The 19734-nt window shown below is 47.3% G+C and overlaps 1 protein-coding gene across 6 annotated transcripts in view; it reads right to left on the bottom strand.

Annotated features, from left to right (window-relative positions):
• Positions 1-19734, bottom strand: part of bbc (choline/ethanolaminephosphotransferase 1 bbc) — a 178108-nt gene that overhangs the window by 17204 nt on the left and 141170 nt on the right. Inside the window, exon 10 of one of the 6 annotated variants that reach the window (XM_075886363.1) lies at positions 7227-7244. The exons of the other annotated variants lie outside the window; for them this stretch is intronic. Within the exon in view, the coding sequence (XP_075742478.1) occupies positions 7237-7244 (8 nt within the window). The 3' untranslated portion in view covers positions 7227-7236. The remainder of the gene's footprint in view (positions 1-7226; positions 7245-19734) is intronic. 6 annotated transcript variants of the gene reach the window in all.

A 19734-nucleotide genomic window follows, 5' to 3' on the forward strand; every position in this document is an offset into this window, starting at 1 on the left:
TGGCTGCAAAATTCGTTAGGTCATTGTTGTCGGGGACGGTGGTCGGCCGGGTGAGTGGTCCAGGTTTCGAGTATACGAGGCGGGTACGTTGAAAAACGTGGCGGCACAAGTGGCTGGCTGGGAAAGAAGCGTGAAATATGCCCTGGGAGACCGCATGTGTAGCAAACAGGGACTTGTCGGCTTACATTAGCAGGAACAGATGTGGCAGAAGTCCACGGAGACAGGTCGTGCTCTGCAGGAACAATTTGGGATGACACATAGTAGTCTTCTGATAGAGGCCTGGTTGACGATGGTCAGAGGTCTGCAGCGGCACACCGAGATGATGACATCTGGTGGTGGCCGTGATCCGTCGGGAAAAAGGGAAGCCGCGGGGTGGAATCAGCTATTTCTGTGCACTGTCGGTTTTCGACGTGGCACTCTCGCATCCAGTAGGGAGGTGGTTCGGGGCACGCGGCGAACGGGCATTCGTGGTGAGGATCACCTGCTTGAAGCCGTACAAGCTCCTCTCGAACTACTCGACTTACGAGGAAAGAAATGTCTTCGCAGGCGGCGACGTCCATACTTGCAACAGTGGGAACATTGTCCAAGAACCAGAACTAGGTTAAAATTCTCCGAGTCGTTAACGCCTCGAAAGCGCGACACTGCTGCCTGAAAATAGAAGGAGTGTTCAAGTTCTCTTTTGTTATGAGAGAATTGTACACGTCCTCGGCGATGCCTTTTAACAAATGATCGACCTTGTCTTCATCAGACATATTTGCGTTGACAATGTGGCAAAGCTTCAATACCTCTTCAATGTAGGTTGTGCACGTTTCGCCGGGCAACTGAGCCCTACGTGACAGCGTTTGCTCAGCTTTCTTTTTCATAGAACTTGTGTCTCCAAAGCAGGCCTTCAGTTCCTGAACAAATATATCCCAAGTGGGGAAGACATGTTCATGGTTCTCAAACCAAAAGAAAGCGGTCCCGCCAAGGAAGGATACCAAGTTCACGAGCTTCGCCGGCGCGCCCCAGTCGTAGTAGCAGCTCACTCTGTCGTAGTGTTTTAGCCAAGCATCCACGTCTTAGTCGGTTTCTGTGAACCACAAAATATCAGTGGTTCAGGCGCCTAGTAGTCTAGTTGTCGAGGTCGACGGCAACCTTGTGCCATGTCGGTGGCACTGGCGGATGCAGCAGCGTAGTACTTCAAAGGGATTGCAGCGTCGTCGTTCATGCTGATGTTGTCCGAGAGTAGGTCAGCTACGCGTCTGCTTCTTTGAAGAACTTTTGCTGCAAGATCCAGGATGGCGAATTACCCAGCACCGCTCCACCAAAGGTGTGACGGATGTGATAGGTTTATTTACACTGAAAATGCCAGCGCTCAACCGTCACTGCCGAATCACCATCACTCGACAGCATCCTACCTCTTCTTCTTTCAGTCCGCCCTACAATATATATTGACACGAGCATGTAGTGTGTTTCTGGCTGTTGCGTGGCTAGTGTCATCATTACTTGTGCGTATGAAGGATTTGGTCGGCAAAAAAGACGACGACAAACTCGCACTGCTCGATCGAAGCTGTTTGCTACACTGTTACTTGCACTGATTTTATTACAATGATAAACTGATGGAGGTGCTGGGTACAATCCCAATTCGCTAGTTTTAACTCAAGCCGCTTCAAGCTTCTGCCCCCATTTCAACAATTCCGGATGAAAACCTGGCACTTCGCTTCAGCCGACGCTTGCTAGCACTACCTCCTGAATTTGGTCCCTTGAGCTCGGCAAGAATGACGACCACAACGGCAAGTCAGACGCAAGAGAGCAACGTAGACCAACTCGCATCCACCCCAAGCGTCATCTACACAGCACCCACCGCGAAGCCGTTTCATGGTGATGTATTCGAGGACGTAGATGACTGGCTAGACCACTTCGATTGGGTCGCAGCAGCCAATGAATGGAACGACACCAAGAAGCTTCGCTACGTCTATTTCGCACTTGAAGACTACGCTTGCATTTGGTATGAGAACCATGAGCCGGCTATCACCAACTGGCAAGAATTTCAGCGACAGCTATGCCAGGCATTCAGAAATCCCGAAAGGAAAGAAAAGGTCGAGCAGGCTCTGCAGAGCCGGGTTCAGAAGCCAAATGAAAACGTGGCTATGTTTGTCGAAGACATGTCACGCTTGTTTAAGCGCGCTTACCTAAGGATGGATGAAACAAAAAGAGTTCGACTCCTCCTGCAGGGTGTCTAAAAGCAACTTTTGCTGGACTCATACGCAAGCCTCCACCACTGTCGATGAGTTCATCGCGGAAAGCTACTACCATGGAACGGGCGATTCAGCAACGCTCTCTACAGTACGACCGCCAAGCTTCTGTTGCCGCGGTGTCACCCTTCACCTGTGGACAGGACATATCAGCACTTCGCGAGCTTGTGCCGAGCGTGGTCCTGGAGGAGCTCAAAAAAGTCCGTTCCACTTCTGCTCACCCAAATGCGACGATTCTGGGAGACATTATTCGCGATGAACTCAGGAATGTGACCCAACCATTGCTCACAATGCGTGCGGAAGCTCCTGCTCTGTCTTACACCGAAGCATTGAGGAGTCCTCAACCTTCTACCGGACGCCGGCCACCGTTTACTTTCTCACATCGCCCAGTCAATTCGCACCTACAAATAACTACGAGAGCACTTTCCAGTATGACGTTCCGCGTGAAGTCACCCGTAAATCTGACGTATGGTGCACCTGTAACAACAGGCCTTATTGCTACCAGTGCGGCGAAGCAAGCCATCTGTACCGCCAGTGTGCGTTTCAGAGGATGGGCTTTCAGGGGTTTCACCCTAATGCGCGTCGACCCTGCAACGGGGAGCGTCCTCGCGAGATTCAGCAATACCTAGCAGCGCAGCAGCCGTTTCCTTCTGCCCAAAGCCACCGGCCACGCTCACCTTCTCCTCGGCGCCTCGGCTCACCTAGTCGTTACGCCACATTCTTTGGTGTACGAAACAGGTCCCCAGCCCAGGCCCACGCCAGGAAAACTGAGGCCAGCGGCCTCTGGGGGTAGGGCCGCTGTTGACTGAACTGACAAACATCCTCCACCACCACATGTTGACAACGCCGATATTTCTGTCATGAAATTTTCTGAACGTGACGCAGCAATTTCCGCCGATATTTCTATAACAGTCGACAATCACTCGACCACCGCACTCGTGGATACTGGCGCCGATTACTCCGTTATGAGTGGTGACTTGGCAGCTACTCTCCGAAAAGTGGTAATGCCATGAAACGGCCCGCAGCTTCGTACCGTGGGTAGTCATCTAGTGACGCCGGTTGGGAGGTGCACTGCCCGAGTACATATTGGCGCTTCGACCATCATCGGGACTTTCGTCATACTGCGGGAATGCTCCAGGCCGGTCATCTTGAGATTAGACTTCCTTCGAGAACATGGGGCAATTATAAATCTCAGAGAATTGCTGGTGACGTTTTCACGTAACGAACATTCCCAGGATTGTGAATCGCTTATGATGGCGTTACGTGTATACGACGATTCAGTAACAGTACCACCCCGTTCCAGTGTTCTGGTTAACGTGCTGAGTGACATCAACCGAACGGCTCTCGGAGTTGTGGAAGGCAATGTGTCCGTGCTCTTGTCTCGTCAAGTATGCGTCGCCCGTGGTCTCATAGAATTTACACAAGAGCTTGCGAAAATTCTACTAACAAATTTCGAATACCAGCATTTCATGAGGCAGTGTGTCATCGCTTACTTCGAAGAAATTGGAGACTCTAAAGTCAGCTTCTCACTCGCGCAACTCTATTCCGGTCCTCGTGACAACAAACAGTCTCCGGTTAAGCTTGATGCGAACTGCGCACTGTCGACTTCACAGCAAGAGTCTTCGCTCCCTCCTGTTTTCCTTCAGTGATTGCTTTGCCACGACATCCAAAATCAAACAGACACCCGTCGCAAAGCACAGAATCATAACAGAGCCCAGCGAAAGGCCTATTCAACAACATGCTTATCGAGTTTCCCGCAGAAAACAAGACGCCATCCACGACCAAGTACAACAAATTCTTGCTGACGACATCATTCAGCCATCTACAAGCCCATGGGCATCACCGGTTGTGTTGGTGAGAAAGAAAGACGGCACATTGCGGCACGAGGAGCTCAAGTTTCTCGGCCACGTCATCAACAGTGACAGAATTCGCCCAGACCCCGAGAAAAACACTGGCTGTCGCTGCCTTTCCAACTCCGACGAACAAACACGATATATGCCGTTTTCTGGGCTTTTGTGCGTACTGTCGTCGCTTCCTTCCAAAAGTTTCTGAAATCGCAGAACCCATAAACCAATCCACGAGAGACAACGTTGCTTTTGTGTGGGCCCAAGAACAACACGAAGTTTTTTTGCGAGCTACGACGACGCCTCGAGACTCCTCCAATCTTGTGTCATTTCGACGAAAATGCTGACACTGAAGTTCATACAGATGCAAGCGATGTCGGCCTCGGAGCCGTCCTTGTGCAATGGCAGGAAGGTATCGAGCGAGTGATCGCTTACGCTAGTCGTATGTTATCATCGGCTGAAACGAACTATTCCATTACAGAAAAGGAATGCCTAGCTGTTGTGTGGGCCATAGCCAAGTTCCGACCGTATTTGTACAGGCGACCATTCAAAGTAGTCACTGACTACCATTCCTTATGCTGGCTTGCAGGCCTCAAAGACCCCTCAGGTCGCCTAGCTCGATGGAGTCTCTGTTTACAAGAATTTGACGTTACGGTGGTTTACAAGTAGGAACGCAAGCACACCGATGCTGACTGCCTATCCCGTGCCCCAGTCGAGTGAATTCCTTTTGACCAAACTGACGACGAAAGTTTCCTCATGGCCGTCACAGCCTCCGACTTCGCTCAAAAACAGCGTTATGACACAGAACTTCGCCCGATCATCGACTATCTCGAGGACAAGCTTCAACAGCCACCACAAACATTCAGGCGCACAGTTTCATCATTTTTCCTTGGTGACAACGTCCTGTACAAGCGGAGCTTTGATCCCAACGCTCGAACCGCCCTACTGGCCGTACCGTCTGTGATGCGAGACGACATCCTTAAGGCGTGCCATGACGAACCATCTTCTGGGCATTTAGGGTTCACGCGTACTCTGGCACGTATCCGCCACACGTACTACTGGCCCAAACTGTCCCGTACGGTCAAGCACTATGTGAAAACCTGCCGAGACTGTCAGCGTCGCAAAACTCCGCCCATGCAACCTGCTGGTCTTTTACACCCTGTCGAGCCACCCCGAGAACCATTTCAACAAGTTGGCATGGACTTGCTAGGTCCATTTCCGAAATCTTCAGCGGGGAATCGCTGGATAATAATTGCGACTATTTAACCCGTTATTGTGAAACACGAGCACTCCAGCGCGGTACGACAAGCGATCCCGCGGATTTCTTCATTCATGCTGTCGTCCTCCGCCATGGTGCACCGGCCGTGGTTCTAACAGACAGAGGCACTGCCTTCACTGCCCAACTACTGGAAGAAGTGATAACACTCAGCGGTACCGTATATCGCCGAACGACAGCTTACCATCCACAAGCTAACGGATTAACGGAATGGCTCAATAAGACCATTACAGACACAATTTCCATGTATGTCGAGATAGACCATAAGAACTGGGACAGTGTCCTCCTTTTGTAACTTTCACATATGACACCACTGTGCAAGAAACTAGAGGATTTACATTTTTCCGCCTGCTTCACGACTGCGAAGTTACTACGATGTTAGGCGCCATGCTGTCACATTTCTGACCACCACCGAAAATGCTGACCAGTATGCACAGAGCGCCGAAGAAGCTCGACAACTAGCTCGCTTGCACATTCGCTCTCAGCAACAACACGATGCGCATAATTACAACCTTCGGCACTGAGAAGTCAACAACCACCCTGGAGAAAATGTATGGCTCTGGATTCCCGTACGCCAACGCGACCGCTCTGAGAAGCTCTTGCATCGTTATTTCGGCCCTTACCGGGTTCTTCAGCGCCTCAGGGATGTAAACTACGAAGTTAACACAGAGCCCAGTGTATAGTCCTCCCGTCGTGGTGCCCAGCCGGACATTGTCCATGTGGCTAGGATGAAGCGGTATTACTCACGCTGAAGACTTGCTCTTGCCTTCATACATATGAAAGCATCGAGTCGATGCTTTTCGAGAGTGGGAGTAATGACACGAGCATGTAGTGGGTTTCTGGCTGTTGAGTGGCTAGTGTCATCATTATCTGTGCGTGTCGAAGGATTTGGTCGGCAGAAAAGACGTTGACGAACTCTCGCTGCTCAAACGAAGCTGTTCTGCTATTTGCTACACTGTTACTTGCACTGATTTTATTACCGTGACAATATATATATTTATATATATATATAGGCAGGCATGGTGGTTGAGTGGCCCCAGCGTTGCAAGTAGTCAAGTAGATCCTTCGTGAGCGGTCACAACGTGGTTTATTTCGACGTTTCGGCCTAGAGTCTGGCATTCATCAGGATTGAGCCTGATGAAGGCCAGAAGGCTATCCTGATGAAGGCCAAACTCTAGGTCGAAATAAACCACATTGCGACCTCTCACGGAGGATCTACTTGACTAATATATATATATATATATATTTATATATATCTAGTGCAAAAAATAATTGTACTTTTTAAAATTGCCACTTAAATATGAATAAACTCGGCAAGTTTTATGAAAGGAATAATGATACAAAATTTTCTGGCTTAGATAGCCTGTGACATCGATTCCTGGGAACTTTGCTTACATCTGCAAAACATCAACAGTGAATATAGCTCGAAAAGTATTTTATATTCTTTTTGGAGTTTTCATCAGTGGTCGACTCCCTTGTGCTATTAACACCACCAAATGTGGCTTTAAATCACCGCCCCGCCTACTACCCTCACATGACCCCGCCCAACAAGTTATGATGGCGTCGTAGCTGCCATTTTATTTTGCCACATTTGCACCAGCGGCTGCTTGTGAGTCAATGGCATGCATTTAAAGTTTTGTGTTTTGCGACTCTGTTTCCCCATTTCCTGTTCAATAGCACTTCTCGATGTGGACCACACGGAAGTAATGCAAGGCCAAGAAACATGGTCAAGAATTGAAGAAAAAAGGTTTTGAACTTTCAAGTGTCCTACATAAGAAAAAACATTAGCTTTTATTCGAATATGCACCACACTGCAAACCAGACACAGCACGAAAATTAGCAAGGTGGAGAAAGAATCAGGCACTGACTCACCGCACATATGTCATTGACCTAGAAGTGTGAAAACACAAAGCAAGCATTAGGGGGAAGCTCAGAACATGCAAGCATGCTGACAATAATTACTCAACGAAGAAAAAATGTAACGAATCAGCACATGTGCCTTGTGCGCTGTATTTTTTCTTGTGCTAAGTAATTCTCGTGAATATGCGCCAACTAAGCCCACAAAAAGTTCTTTAAAAGCAGGCACAGAGCGACATGCACTGCTTAAGTACACAGTGCACAAACCAAACAGCAATAAACAGATTGCAGGCCACAACTGCGCATTGGAGAGACAGTTGGCATTTTGAACACATGAGAAGACAAAAGGCCCAAAGGAAAGAATGCAGAGACTATGAACAGCAGGCAAAACAGCTGGTCAATTGGAGCACCATAATACAGTAAAAGCTCGTTAATTCAACACCCATTAATTCGGCAATTCGGATAATTCGGACGGCTCTATTGGTTCCGGCCAAAGTGCATGTTAATCTATGGGACCAAACCTTCGTTATTTTGTCGGAATTCGTCTCCACAACGCTTAATTCGGACAAATGCTGACAGATGCTGCTACACAAAAGTGTGATAAAACAGCGCTGGCACCACTGCAGTGAAACCGAAACCTGAGTGGCATCGCCATCTTCATCAACTAGTGGGGGCGATCGCAGCGTCACCGAACGTCGGCGTCTTCTTTCTTCTCCACTCAGCGCCTCCGATGCCATTTTTTCTTGTGTTGTCGTGTCGGAACCATCTCTTCTTGCGGAGTTCTCTTTTTCTTCCATTGTGACCGTATTTCCATGCCACCACCATCGTGCGCTACAGTGATGGCAACGCCGAAAAAGCGGCAGAAATACATCGCGATTGATCATGGTGTCACCACGAGTGGTCTCCTGACCGATCAAGAGATTATTAACGATGTCACGGGCGCCCATGAAGACCACGATTTCGACGAAGAATCATGCGAGGAGATACCGCCGCGATCTCATTGCACCTCACGGGAAGTCTCGGAGGCGCTGTTAATATTAGAGGACGCTTGCCTGAACACTCCCGACAGCTTGCGTGCTGTTGGCCATTTGGAACAGTTAAGAACAATTGTGATGCCAGCCAGAATCTGCACGAAAATGCACACGACAATTACAAAATACTTCAACAAATAAAGGTATGCTTCTGCAGCTTGATTTTAAAAGTTTTTTTCCCTGTTCATTCGTTAATTCGGCATACGGTTAATTCGGACAATTTTCCGGTCCCATGAAATCCGAATTAACGAGCTTTTACTGTACTGCATTCTCAACAAATGACCCACGCTGGCATATAACCCACACAGCCACAAAAAGCTAAAAAAAGAAACAAAAAAAGGTTTTCATACGTTGCTGTTCAGCAGTATCACGAAGTCATCTTGCACACAGAACATTGTGTATAACCCACACCTCGACTTATTAAAAGAGCACTAACATCAAATTTATTCACGCCAAGATTTTTGCATGAGCGAGTAGCTATAGGCCACGTAGCAGCGATTCGCGACCTAAAACGCAACTGAGGAATGAATAACTATCACTTTTATTGACTAATATTACTGGGAGATTCAGCACTATTCAAAAACGGCCGGTAATCCCGCCATTTTTAGCGCTGGGAACATCAGCAGTGGCGCTATCTCGCGGTCAACTCCAGATCATGCCACAGCTAACCACTTCTCGACAGAAAGAGTGACGTCAGGCTCAGCTGCTCTGCAAAAATTTCGTCTGCTAGGCGGACACATTCAGTCATGCCTTGTCACCTGCATTGCTGTCGTCGCCATACAAAGTGTCGACTCGGGTTCAATACGATAGTCTGGAGCATGAAATCCCCGCGATTCGCGACATTGCAAATTATTTTTGCTTCGATTGACCTTTTGCAGAATAGTTATTCTAAAATGGACGCTGTTCCAAGCAGCACTGCTGAGGTGCCCGAGGATGCACGCTTCAGCTATGTTCGCTCGTGTGTCTCAGCTATATTGGTGTGTTTTGGCGTGCAAAGCATTCACATATACACAGAGGGGTCAACGCTATATAGCTATCGCGAATGGGAATTTAGCGAGAAAACAAAATAGGTTTCCCGCTTGTCAGGTTCTTTTTTGCGCCTCCAAATGGACCCACATATCCACTCGTGGTTAACACGGTATTACCACTTTTAGGTCGACGCAAAGTCTACAGATTAACTAAAATTCAAAGATACCTGCGTGTTGCTTGCTAGCGATAATATCTGACTATAAGCTGTTTCACTTTTGACAGCTTGCGATCGTGTCGATGTGTAACACATCTGTGATTTGAAAACACACCCTCACAGCACGTTTTTCGCGCTTTGAACTAGACGCGAGTTGACTGCAACTCACCTGGAACTCTCAACGATTCCCTGATATGCTTACCGACACGCAAACGCTTAATCATGCTCTCTTCTTTTGCCATTCTTTTACAGGTGTTTTTTATCTCGATAATTTCCCGAGATCATTCAAACCGGTGTGATGAAAATCAGACGCGACGAGCCACGGCCGGGCTAGACTGCACCTGCGCGGACTAGTCCGGCCGTGGACGAACGAGTGCGTTTGTACACTTCGGCGCCAGACGGCGCCACGATAAGAGCACTCGGATCCTACACGTCATCGCTACCAGGGCATCGTCACTCAGGATGGTATTTGTGGAATGTATCACACCGAACACGTAGCACTAGTGTCGATGTTGCAGGGCAGTCTATTTTTCGTTTTTTCTCCTTAGTTTTTTTACGCTGTTTGACATCGAAATAAAATACCTTCCCCGCGACGGACGTCGTTCAAATTTGGCCAAGAAGACTTATGCATACCAAGTGATCGAATGATGGGCACATCTCGGTCTTGAAATTTGATGTCAGTGCTCGTTTAAGCTGCAAATTTGCTGCATATTTTATACGGGTAATATGCGAAAAGACGCAGGATGTGCAGGAAATGCGACCAAGTTGGTAAATCTTGCACGTTTTAGTGGAAACAGACAAGGAAAAAAAAAGACCGGACAAACTAGATATAAAGACAAAAGATGAATTCCTGGGATGGAATGAGAAGACAGCACTAGAGGCATCATGGATAAAGCTATACCAGTGTTAGTTGCCAGAATGAGAACATTTTAGAGTCATAAACTACTGCATAATGTACAAACAGGTGGACTAGTGACTTCTGGTGCAGTAAATGCCAGCTGTACTCAAAAGTGTGAAGCAAGGCGCAGGAATGTGAGATAATAGCAAAATGGCGAAATCAGTGCAGCTGAAACAACACTGAAAATTGCATGTACTGTATAACCTAATTACAATGAGTAAGCTTACAACAGACATATTAGACAGTTATAATATACCAAGCTTAGGGGGATAGCGGGCTTACCGTGATAGCAGGATCAAAGGGCGCATGCGCAGATATGTATGTTACCCGTACTGCTTACCGTACGCGCGCTATTTTTCAGATGTAACGTTACCATGTTAGCGTAGTGCACATAAGCATGGTGGCGCTTTTGGACGCCTGCTTTGAAGTGATTTTCTCGTATTTGTTGAAAGATTCACTTCCATCGCAGCAAAAGACTGTTTTTAAATTGGCTTCACTTGCCTCCAGTTAGCTTCAATGACCTTGTATTAGCAATCAGCTAGCGCAGCTTTTGAGATAGCTTCCCATTTCCAATGTCCCTAGGCCTAACTAGAAGATCGATGTAAACAAATCGGCAACAAATATTTTTGCGTTTGGTGCATGGCCCGTATTTTTATTTACTTTCGTTGTTACTAAAATAAACTTGTAACAATGTTTCGCGCAGTGACACAGGCAAACATTGTTTTCTTTTCTTTTTCACTGTTCTATAACTTGACTCTCCGGTAGGTGGCGCCACCATCCAAGCTGGGGCATGTAAACCACGTAAATTCTATCCTGTTAAACTATAAGATGTTGTCCGCAATGAACGTTTGCTGCACGGTAATGCCATTCCCTTAACCTCCGCTATCACACTAATGGTTAACTACAACTCTCAAATAATCAGCGGCATTATGCCGACCTCCCGATTCGTTCGATTGATATAGCTTCACTTACTATGGATTCTGGTACAACAGACATTCGAATATAATGAACTAATATGCAAGGCCAGCGCGGTGGCAAGACATCTTTACAGCAAACTTTTCGACTTCAAACATCGCTTGGTCTACTTCCTGGGCGGGAATAGTGCTGCGGATATCGGCATACCCATTTAAGAACGAAGGCCACCAATTCCGGGTCTATTAATGATTAATTAAGCCGAGCTACGGTGATAAAAAATCAGCGTGCAGCGTGCTTGGTTTTCCATGTTGGGTCACTCAAACGCGAAATTGCCGGCCGCTGCCACAGCTGTTCTGAACGGTTGGTACGTGGCAAGCTTGGCCGAGGTTCGTTACCAATGCGCAAGACGCCTATTCGCGGTTGTGAGGAGCCAGCAGTCAATGTGATTTGTTGCTTGTGATGGAGCACATTACGCCTCCTTCGCTTTCGGATGCCTGCTAGCGTGACGGTCTTACCCGCCAAGTTCGGGGCTGAGTTAGGCCTCGCTACGACTTTGAGCAGAAAGTGCGGCTACGATGTGCATGGTGCAGTGAAGGAGAGCAGCAACCGCCAAACCCCCAGTAGTGGTTGCATACATACTGCCGTTTTAATAGACGTTCCACAAATACATACAAGCACAAGGACACAGTGTTGCCAACCTAAACACAAAAACCAAAACTGCAGGATACAACACTTTTCCTCCCTCATTTATTTTAGGTTTTGTAAAGGTGTTAGTATGTTAGTATATGTTCATCACACCCACATACACACCAATATATACACAACAAATACACATCAAATGCATTCAATATACCGTATTTACTCGATTCTACCGCGCCCTCGATTGTAACGTGCACCCGATTTCCACCGCGAAAAAAAAAAAAAAAAACGTAAGACATCGATTGCAACGCACACCCATTTTTCTCGCTGGCCCGCACGATCACACCACTAGAAAAAACGACTCCTTTCGGGAGCGTCTTCCATTTAAATATGAGGTACGGGCGAAGCTTGGGCATTGCCGTCACTGTAGTTTTACCGTGGACCGATGCCAGCACGCGAACTTTCTTCGCCCCCTTCTTCTCGACGGTTGTGGTGCCAGGCATGTCGAAGTAAAGAGGCGTCTGATCGGCACTCCCGATTTGCCCAAGCAGGTAGCCGCTGTTGCGCCGCAAGTTTAGGACGAACCTCTGAAAACTGTGAAGCTTTTCATCATACTCTTCCGCAAAACTTTTCGCATATGCATGTTCCCCTTCGGAGGGAAAAGCCTTTCCTCTTCATAAAGTTAGTTAGCCAGCACCTGCTCGCTTTAAACTGGCTCCGCATTAGACCTTTTTCTAAGAGTAATTGCAAAGCCCGCACTTGGAGCAGTTCTGTCGTCACGGGCCGCTGGGCCGCTCGCTGCTCAAGCACATACTCGCCGAGCAGCTCTTTAATTTGCAGAAAACGACCCTGCTGTGGTCCACTGAAGCCTTTGCGTGAAGCTTTGCTGTCGACAATCTTCTGCTTTTGTTTCCGCCGGTCCCGCACGCACGTTTCAGGAACTCCGAACGACCGTGATGCGGCCCGATTTCCGTCCGTTTCTGCACACGCGATGACTTTTCTTTTAAAAACGGCATCGTGGTGCACTCGAGTTTTTGGAGTCGGCCCTTCCACGCCGTCGATGCTAATGCACTACTAGATGATGAACTCCTCAGCACACGTACGAAGTGCCGCACATGGGAAACACATAGGCAGAAATGGCCGACGCGCCATGCCGACGCACACGGAGGAAGGAAATGTGCCGACGCACGTAGGGGGCGGCCATTTTGGATTTGCCGATGGCAATAGATTGACCGTAATTTTTTTGTTCGTACTCGATTCTGATGCGCATGCGATTTATTAACTCGCTTAACCGGAAAAAAGGTGCGCGTTAGATTCGAGTAATTACGGTATACACACCAAATTATCTATACACATGCACAAATTTAGAATACATTAGGTATACAGGTACACCAACTTCGAAATATTGACATTCACGCTTAATAACCATATCGGTCCCTTCGCTGTCTCTCGCGGTGTGGCTGAATGCGACGACCAGGTGGCATGACACCATAGGTTCTTTGGCAGGGTTCACTAGCGGGCCTGAGGCAGTTTCTGAAGCAGAATATTGTCCGGCGGCTGATCTCATTGGTGACACAGATCGTAGTCTGCACTAGGCACGGGTTACGCTGCAGGAACACTGTCCTTCGCAGACGCTGGCTGCCATGTTGCAGCGAGAAGTGGTCATGGGATCAGTGGGATCCAAGGGGTCATGATGGAATGACGATGCACGCCCTGCATATGTTGCTGACGGCCATTGTCGCCAGGGCGCCGAATAGGCACCTTGCACAGATTTGCCGCGTTCCATGTGTTGCCATCATCGAGAATGAAGGATGCTGGACCGCACTGGTCGACGACTTTCCTTGGTTCCGAGAAAGAGATGACACCCTCGAATGAAATCGATGGTTTTTTTGCATCTCCTACTACCACTATGATTGGTTCTGCCACTTGCCTTTTGTCGGTGTAGGCTTTGCTGTACTCTTGCCTGCGCTTGACACATTGCCGGAGCCAGGCCGGTTCCTGGTAGGGTGGCCTTTGCGAAGGACTGAGGCGATAAGCCAGAGATGTCAAGCTTGGTTCTTGGCAGCCTTCCATGTAACAGTAACGCAAGGGCCACTCCTGTTCTGGGGTGTGGTGCACACCTGTGTATGCTGCAATATAATCCCGTACAGCAGTTTGCAGCGGATGTTGTTCCGTTGTTCCAATTGGAGGTAAGTGTTGAACGTCCACTTGATCTGTCCATCTGCCTGCGGGTAGTAAACAGATAAATGCGACAGATGGGTCAAGCGTTCTTGTGAGCAGTTGACAAATTCTATTGACGTGAACTGGGGCCCATCATCACAACTTCTTCAGGATATCCTTCCCGTGCAAATACAGTCAGCAGGAATTCGGTCACGGTGCTTGTAGAAATTTCCCTTGAAAGCGGTACTTCTGGCCCATTTGAGAGGTAGTCCATGACTGTCGGGACAAATCTGCAATCTGGAGGTGCCCTCTCCAGGAGACCAATGATATCAATTGCAAGTTTCTGCCATGGTCTCTCTGGAAACTCAACAGGTTGCAGCGAAGCAAGTGATGTCTTTGTTGATTTATCTGCTGCTTGACAGATGCTGCAATTGTGGACTGCTTCTTCCACATGAATGTCCATGTGGGGCTACCAAAATTGTTCCCTAAGTCAGGCCTTGGTGCGTACAATACCCTGTTGTGTTTCATGCGCTGTTGCCACAAGTTGAGCCACGAGAGATGAAGGAACTACATGCCTCTCTCATCAGTAGTAAGCAAATTGTCGACAATTTGCTTACTACTGACGATTCCTCTCGAACTCTGAAGTATGGTTGCAGATCTTGCGGCAAGTCTCTGTGTGATGGCCAAGACCCATTAACAAACGCCTTCGCCTTTTGAAGAGTGGCATCAGCCAGAACCACTTGTTCAAACTGCTGTTTTGTCAGGCAAGTTCGTCGAACCATAAAAATAATTTCTTCCTGAAAGGTCAGCTCTCAATCTGCCATATGAACAGGCAACTGCAACAGAGCGTCGGATACTCTGTTGGACGAGCCTTTCTGATACTCCATTGTGACATTGTATCCTAGTAGCCTTGCACACCAACCTGCAATTTTAAGCAGGCGTGGGCCTCAGCCTCGCGAAAACAAGAGCAAAACGAGTGCCTGATGGTCTGTTCAGAGAGTGAAGCTTCATCCCCACAAGTACAGTAAAACCTCATCAATTTGAACTCGTTTATTTCAAAATCCCTCTTAATTTAAAACATTTCCATGGTCCTGTATTTCGCAATGTACGTTTGAATGGATAATTTGAAGCGGCGGCCGGTACCAGTCTGGTTAATTAGAAAACTGCGGGTGCCATGTGCCAGTTCCACATCCCGATTTCGCTGTGAATCCATGACAATGACGGCCCTTAATAGCCACAAGGCAGCCCAACGTAGCGATATTAACGAGTTGCAGCTGAAGCATCTTATCCTCGCTGCTTCCAGCGCAAAAAAAAAAAGAAAGAAAAAAAAACGGTCTCATGGTTAACCGAAACGAAAACACGAGGCATGCTTCACTGCAACACAGTAGCAGCGACCGCGGGCAGTTTATTGTATGTTTTTCGCAACGTCACCAGGTCATGGTTTACCTATTCTTTTTTAGATTGTAAAGAAATTGATAAAGGACAGTTTGGGGGAAATTGAAATGTATGCGAACCTCTGATTGCCGGTTGCTCCAGCAATTCGCGTTCTTGCACTGCTGACGAAGTTTTGGCCAGCAACACCTACTTCGAAAACGAAGTTCGAAAGTTTCAAAGAACATTTTTTCAAGCCAAAACACATAGCGAATTTCGTTATACTTGCATTATTAAATTTCTAATTACAACAGAAAGAATGCGCGAATGTTCGGATCATGACGTGCTGATGCAGCGAGGAGCAGGCAACATGCTGCCCGCCTGTAACTACTGCGTTGCAGTGAACATGTCTTCTTTTCTGCAGGCGCACATTTCAATCGATCGCAACATCGTTTTTTTTTTTTTTTTTTTTAAGGTTGATAGTCTTTCTTCAGGATCTTCGACACAAAAATTTTGGTCTATCTGTCTGTACATTTGTCTGTTTATCCGCCCTTAACAGTAGGCTAAATGGCCCCAAAGTGGCCAAACGATTCCCCAAACGGCCGACACCATGTTCAGCGCCCACCAATGTTGCTAAAGGTTCAGCGTTCATACTTGTGCAATTGTCAATTAAAAGCAATTATTGCGTACATCTGAGACACCATACCAACATCTCAAGCGCTGTAGACAGATGCCTGGGCTAGTTGGTGATAGGGAAACAACATATTTGCACAGCACAAGACTACAAGTAGTTACGATGTAGCTACAGAAGAGACAAGGACATTATGCACTATTGTAGCCAAACACAATCATCAGCTAACACGAGATTATGGAGACCAATGAAATGCAAATGCTGGGTGATTGATGTATCAGCATGCCTTCACTTGTTCTGACTAAAAAAAAAATATCGAGTTTCTGGCTTTGACACAATAGATTGTGAATTTGTGCTGAGTTGTGGCATTGTAACCATATAATCAGATGCTGATTGTCTTGCTGTGATGCAATAGGTTGCGCGATTGCGCGGGGATGTGCTGTCATTTCCAGTGCTCCTTCTGTACTTGTCTCTTCTTCTGTAGTTACGTCGCAACTACTCGTAGTCTTGCGCTGTGCAAATATGTTAATTCGTCAAAATTATGTATGTGTATCTTTTACTCGAAAAGACTTACATGAGTGATTCTGAGGACCATAGCGTTTATCAGGCTGCGCTGACCATGCAACGCTTGCACGAAAAGGCAAGTGTTTCCGACGCTTTGCTAAGACGACACATTGGTGGCACCTAACCGTCGCCTTGCATTCTACAATTTATCACCTCAAAGACAAGTGCGCACGCCGCACGCTCCACTTTCTAGAATAATTGCCAGATAGCGTCTATGTCTCACGTGTCACGTGACTTGATGCGCTCGTTCGCGTCCGCTGCACGCTCGAGGCACTCTAACGCAGCAGCGCCTCCAGAATACCATTTACCGATTTTTTTTTTTTTGCGCAGAATATCAAATGAACGTTTTGTTCACTCTCTCCAGACGCAAGACTATTGTCTTTCGACAACATTTGCAGTGTCACATGCAAATACAAGGTTAATTGTTTTCTTTTTTTTATTTTGGTGGCAGCAGCGAGGCCCACTATTTCATCATATTGGCGGCAAAATTAAGACCAGGTATTGCTGGAAAACAGAACCCTTGGAGCCGCAAGCTAGCCGGCACAGCAAACGATGAGCACCGATTACTCTGCATATTTCTAAGTTCCTTGCATCCCACTTTTTCTATGTTCTGTTAATTCGAAAACCCACTTAATTTAAAGATTTCTCGTGGCCCCAGTGACTTTGAATAAACGAGATTTTACTTTATGTATGCCAATGCTCACATGCCTAAGTGCTTTCTTCTCGCCAACTGCGTACTTTCTTTCAGCTGGAGATAGCGTATGTGATGCAAAAGCAACAGTAAGAAGCTTATCAACCGCGTGCTACTGAAGGACTGCTCTTCGACCACATTCGGATGCATCAGTAGAGATGATAATTGTAAGCGCAAGATCTGACGATAATACCGCCTTTACCGCACAGAAACTGTTATCCACCTTAACAGACCAGGCGAAGGTTTCGCCTTTTCTAAGAAGAGCCCCCTCAATGGTTCTACCATCTCAGCCAAGTGTGGCACAAGCTACGCGTAGTATTTCACCAACCCAAGAAAGGAACGGAGTTCAGCGACATTTTTTGGAACTGGGGTTTCCACAATTGCGTCCACTTTCCTTGACAGAGGTGAAATACTCCAAAATGTCACCTTGTGGCCCAAGAATTCGAGCTCCAGAACTCCAAAGACACATTTACTGTTAAACTTACGTTTTTGATACACTGTAACACTGCCTCCAAGTTCTTTAGGTGCTCCTCAGCCGATTTGCCAGAAATAATGACAACATCGATGTAAAAGAGGACATCGGCACAATTGCGAAAGGTTTGAGACATCATACTCAAGCAGCAGGTGCGAGGAGGCTAGCCCAAAACAAGCACACTTGAAACGGTAGAGTCCTTTATGTGTAATAAAAGCTGTCAAGTCCCTACTCTCAGGATCCAGGGGAACTTGGTGGTACGCCGACGCTAAGTCGAGTTTCGAAAAGTGCGTGGCACCCGCCAAAGCATGAAGCAACTCATCGATGTGAGGCAGCGGAAAGCTGTTCAGAACGATGGCCCTGTAAGGTTCACGTAAATCTACACAGAGCCTAATACCTCCATCTGTATTACGAATGACTACAATAGAGGACACCCATTCTGATGCATCAATACGTTCAATGATGCCCAAGCTTTCCAAGCACTGCAGTTTGGAAGACACGCATGGTCGTAATGTTAAAAAAAGCCGGCGAAGTTTTGATGCTACTGGCTGAGCACCCGCATGTGTCTTAATCCTGTGAAGAAAACCTTTTGCCAGACCAAGCTCATTTGCGAACAGAGAGCAAAACTTTTGCTGAAGTGTTTATGGCAGCTGTATGGATGAATCTATTGGACATGTCTGAGATACTTTGGCGTTAGGTACCGTGCTGATTTGAAAACACTGCAGCTCACCCCCTTCAATGCGCAGCTTCAAAGCCTTAATACCATTCAGGCAAGCGAAAGAGTACCCTGTTCAATGACATAAAACAAAAGCGGTACGCTGCGATCCTTGAAAACGACCTCAGAAAAGAAGCAGCCTCGAACCGAAATTGGCCTTTTGGAATAATCCAGAAGTGTCACACGAGGAACGGGAAGAAGCGGCACACCAGAAAAATGTTGGTCAAACACCTTGCCTACATTAAGCACTTTGCCTACGTTAATGTGAATTCCAGATGTAAAAGGCTGCTGAATCACAAGAAGCTCTGCGGTTTCATCCTGCAACGGGCTATCGACTGAAACCTCGTGGACAGGTGCTTGCGACCGCTTCTGGTTGCAAACATTTTCGAAACGTCCAATTCGATCACAAAAGAAGCATTTTTTCCCTTTATCTGGGCAGTGTTTCCAAGTGCGATGCTGCTTAGAACCGCATCTGAAGCAATGCAAAGAATTCACGTGTTGCTGCGAATTCGATGGACAGTGCTGTCGAAATGGGGGGCGGTTCCCAGACGTAGGTGCCTTATCGCATTGACTGAAAGTGCGAGTACGCGGCCGTGAATTCGGTGACTGCAATGATGAACTGCGTTTTGAGCTCGATTGCACTGATACTGATTGCACAGAAATTAAAAATTCCTTCACTTCGACTGCTGCCTGTTCAATTTGACTCGTGAGAGAAATTGCCTTGTTGAATGAAGGCGAGGACCCTTTTAACTGAAGACGTTCTCGAATACAATGCGAGGACACACTGGCAACAAACTGGTCATGTAATGACTCTTCTTACGACGTAAATGAGCACATCATGGCAAGCTCTGACAGCGCAGTCATGTATTCTTGAATAGACTCGTTTAGGAACTGAATTCGACGGTGGAATCGGTGGTGCTCGATGACCAGGTTGCGGGTGGTATCGAAGTGCTTAGCCAGTGCCACTACCGCGAAGTCATACACAGCAAGTGTTGCTCCAGTTCCTTTTTTCTTTGTCTTTTCAGCCGCCTGTGAAACAGGCAAGTTATTGAAAATAGCTTGACCTCCGGGTTCAAAGGAATGTAGTAGAATAGCTTTGCGTCGCTCTTGGAAGAACTCTCAAGCACCGGAAGCCAACAGGTAGACCTTCAACATGTTGTGCCATCAGGGCCATGGCTGCACAGAGCAACCCGGTGTCGGAAGAAACTGATTCGGTGGGGCGATGCCGGCGAAAACCATCTGGGGGGCGTATC

The sequence above is a fragment of the Rhipicephalus microplus genome, chromosome 2 (assembly GCF_043290135.1).
Source record: "Rhipicephalus microplus isolate Deutch F79 chromosome 2, USDA_Rmic, whole genome shotgun sequence".
NCBI classification, from domain to species: Eukaryota; Metazoa; Arthropoda; class Arachnida; order Ixodida; family Ixodidae; genus Rhipicephalus; species Rhipicephalus microplus.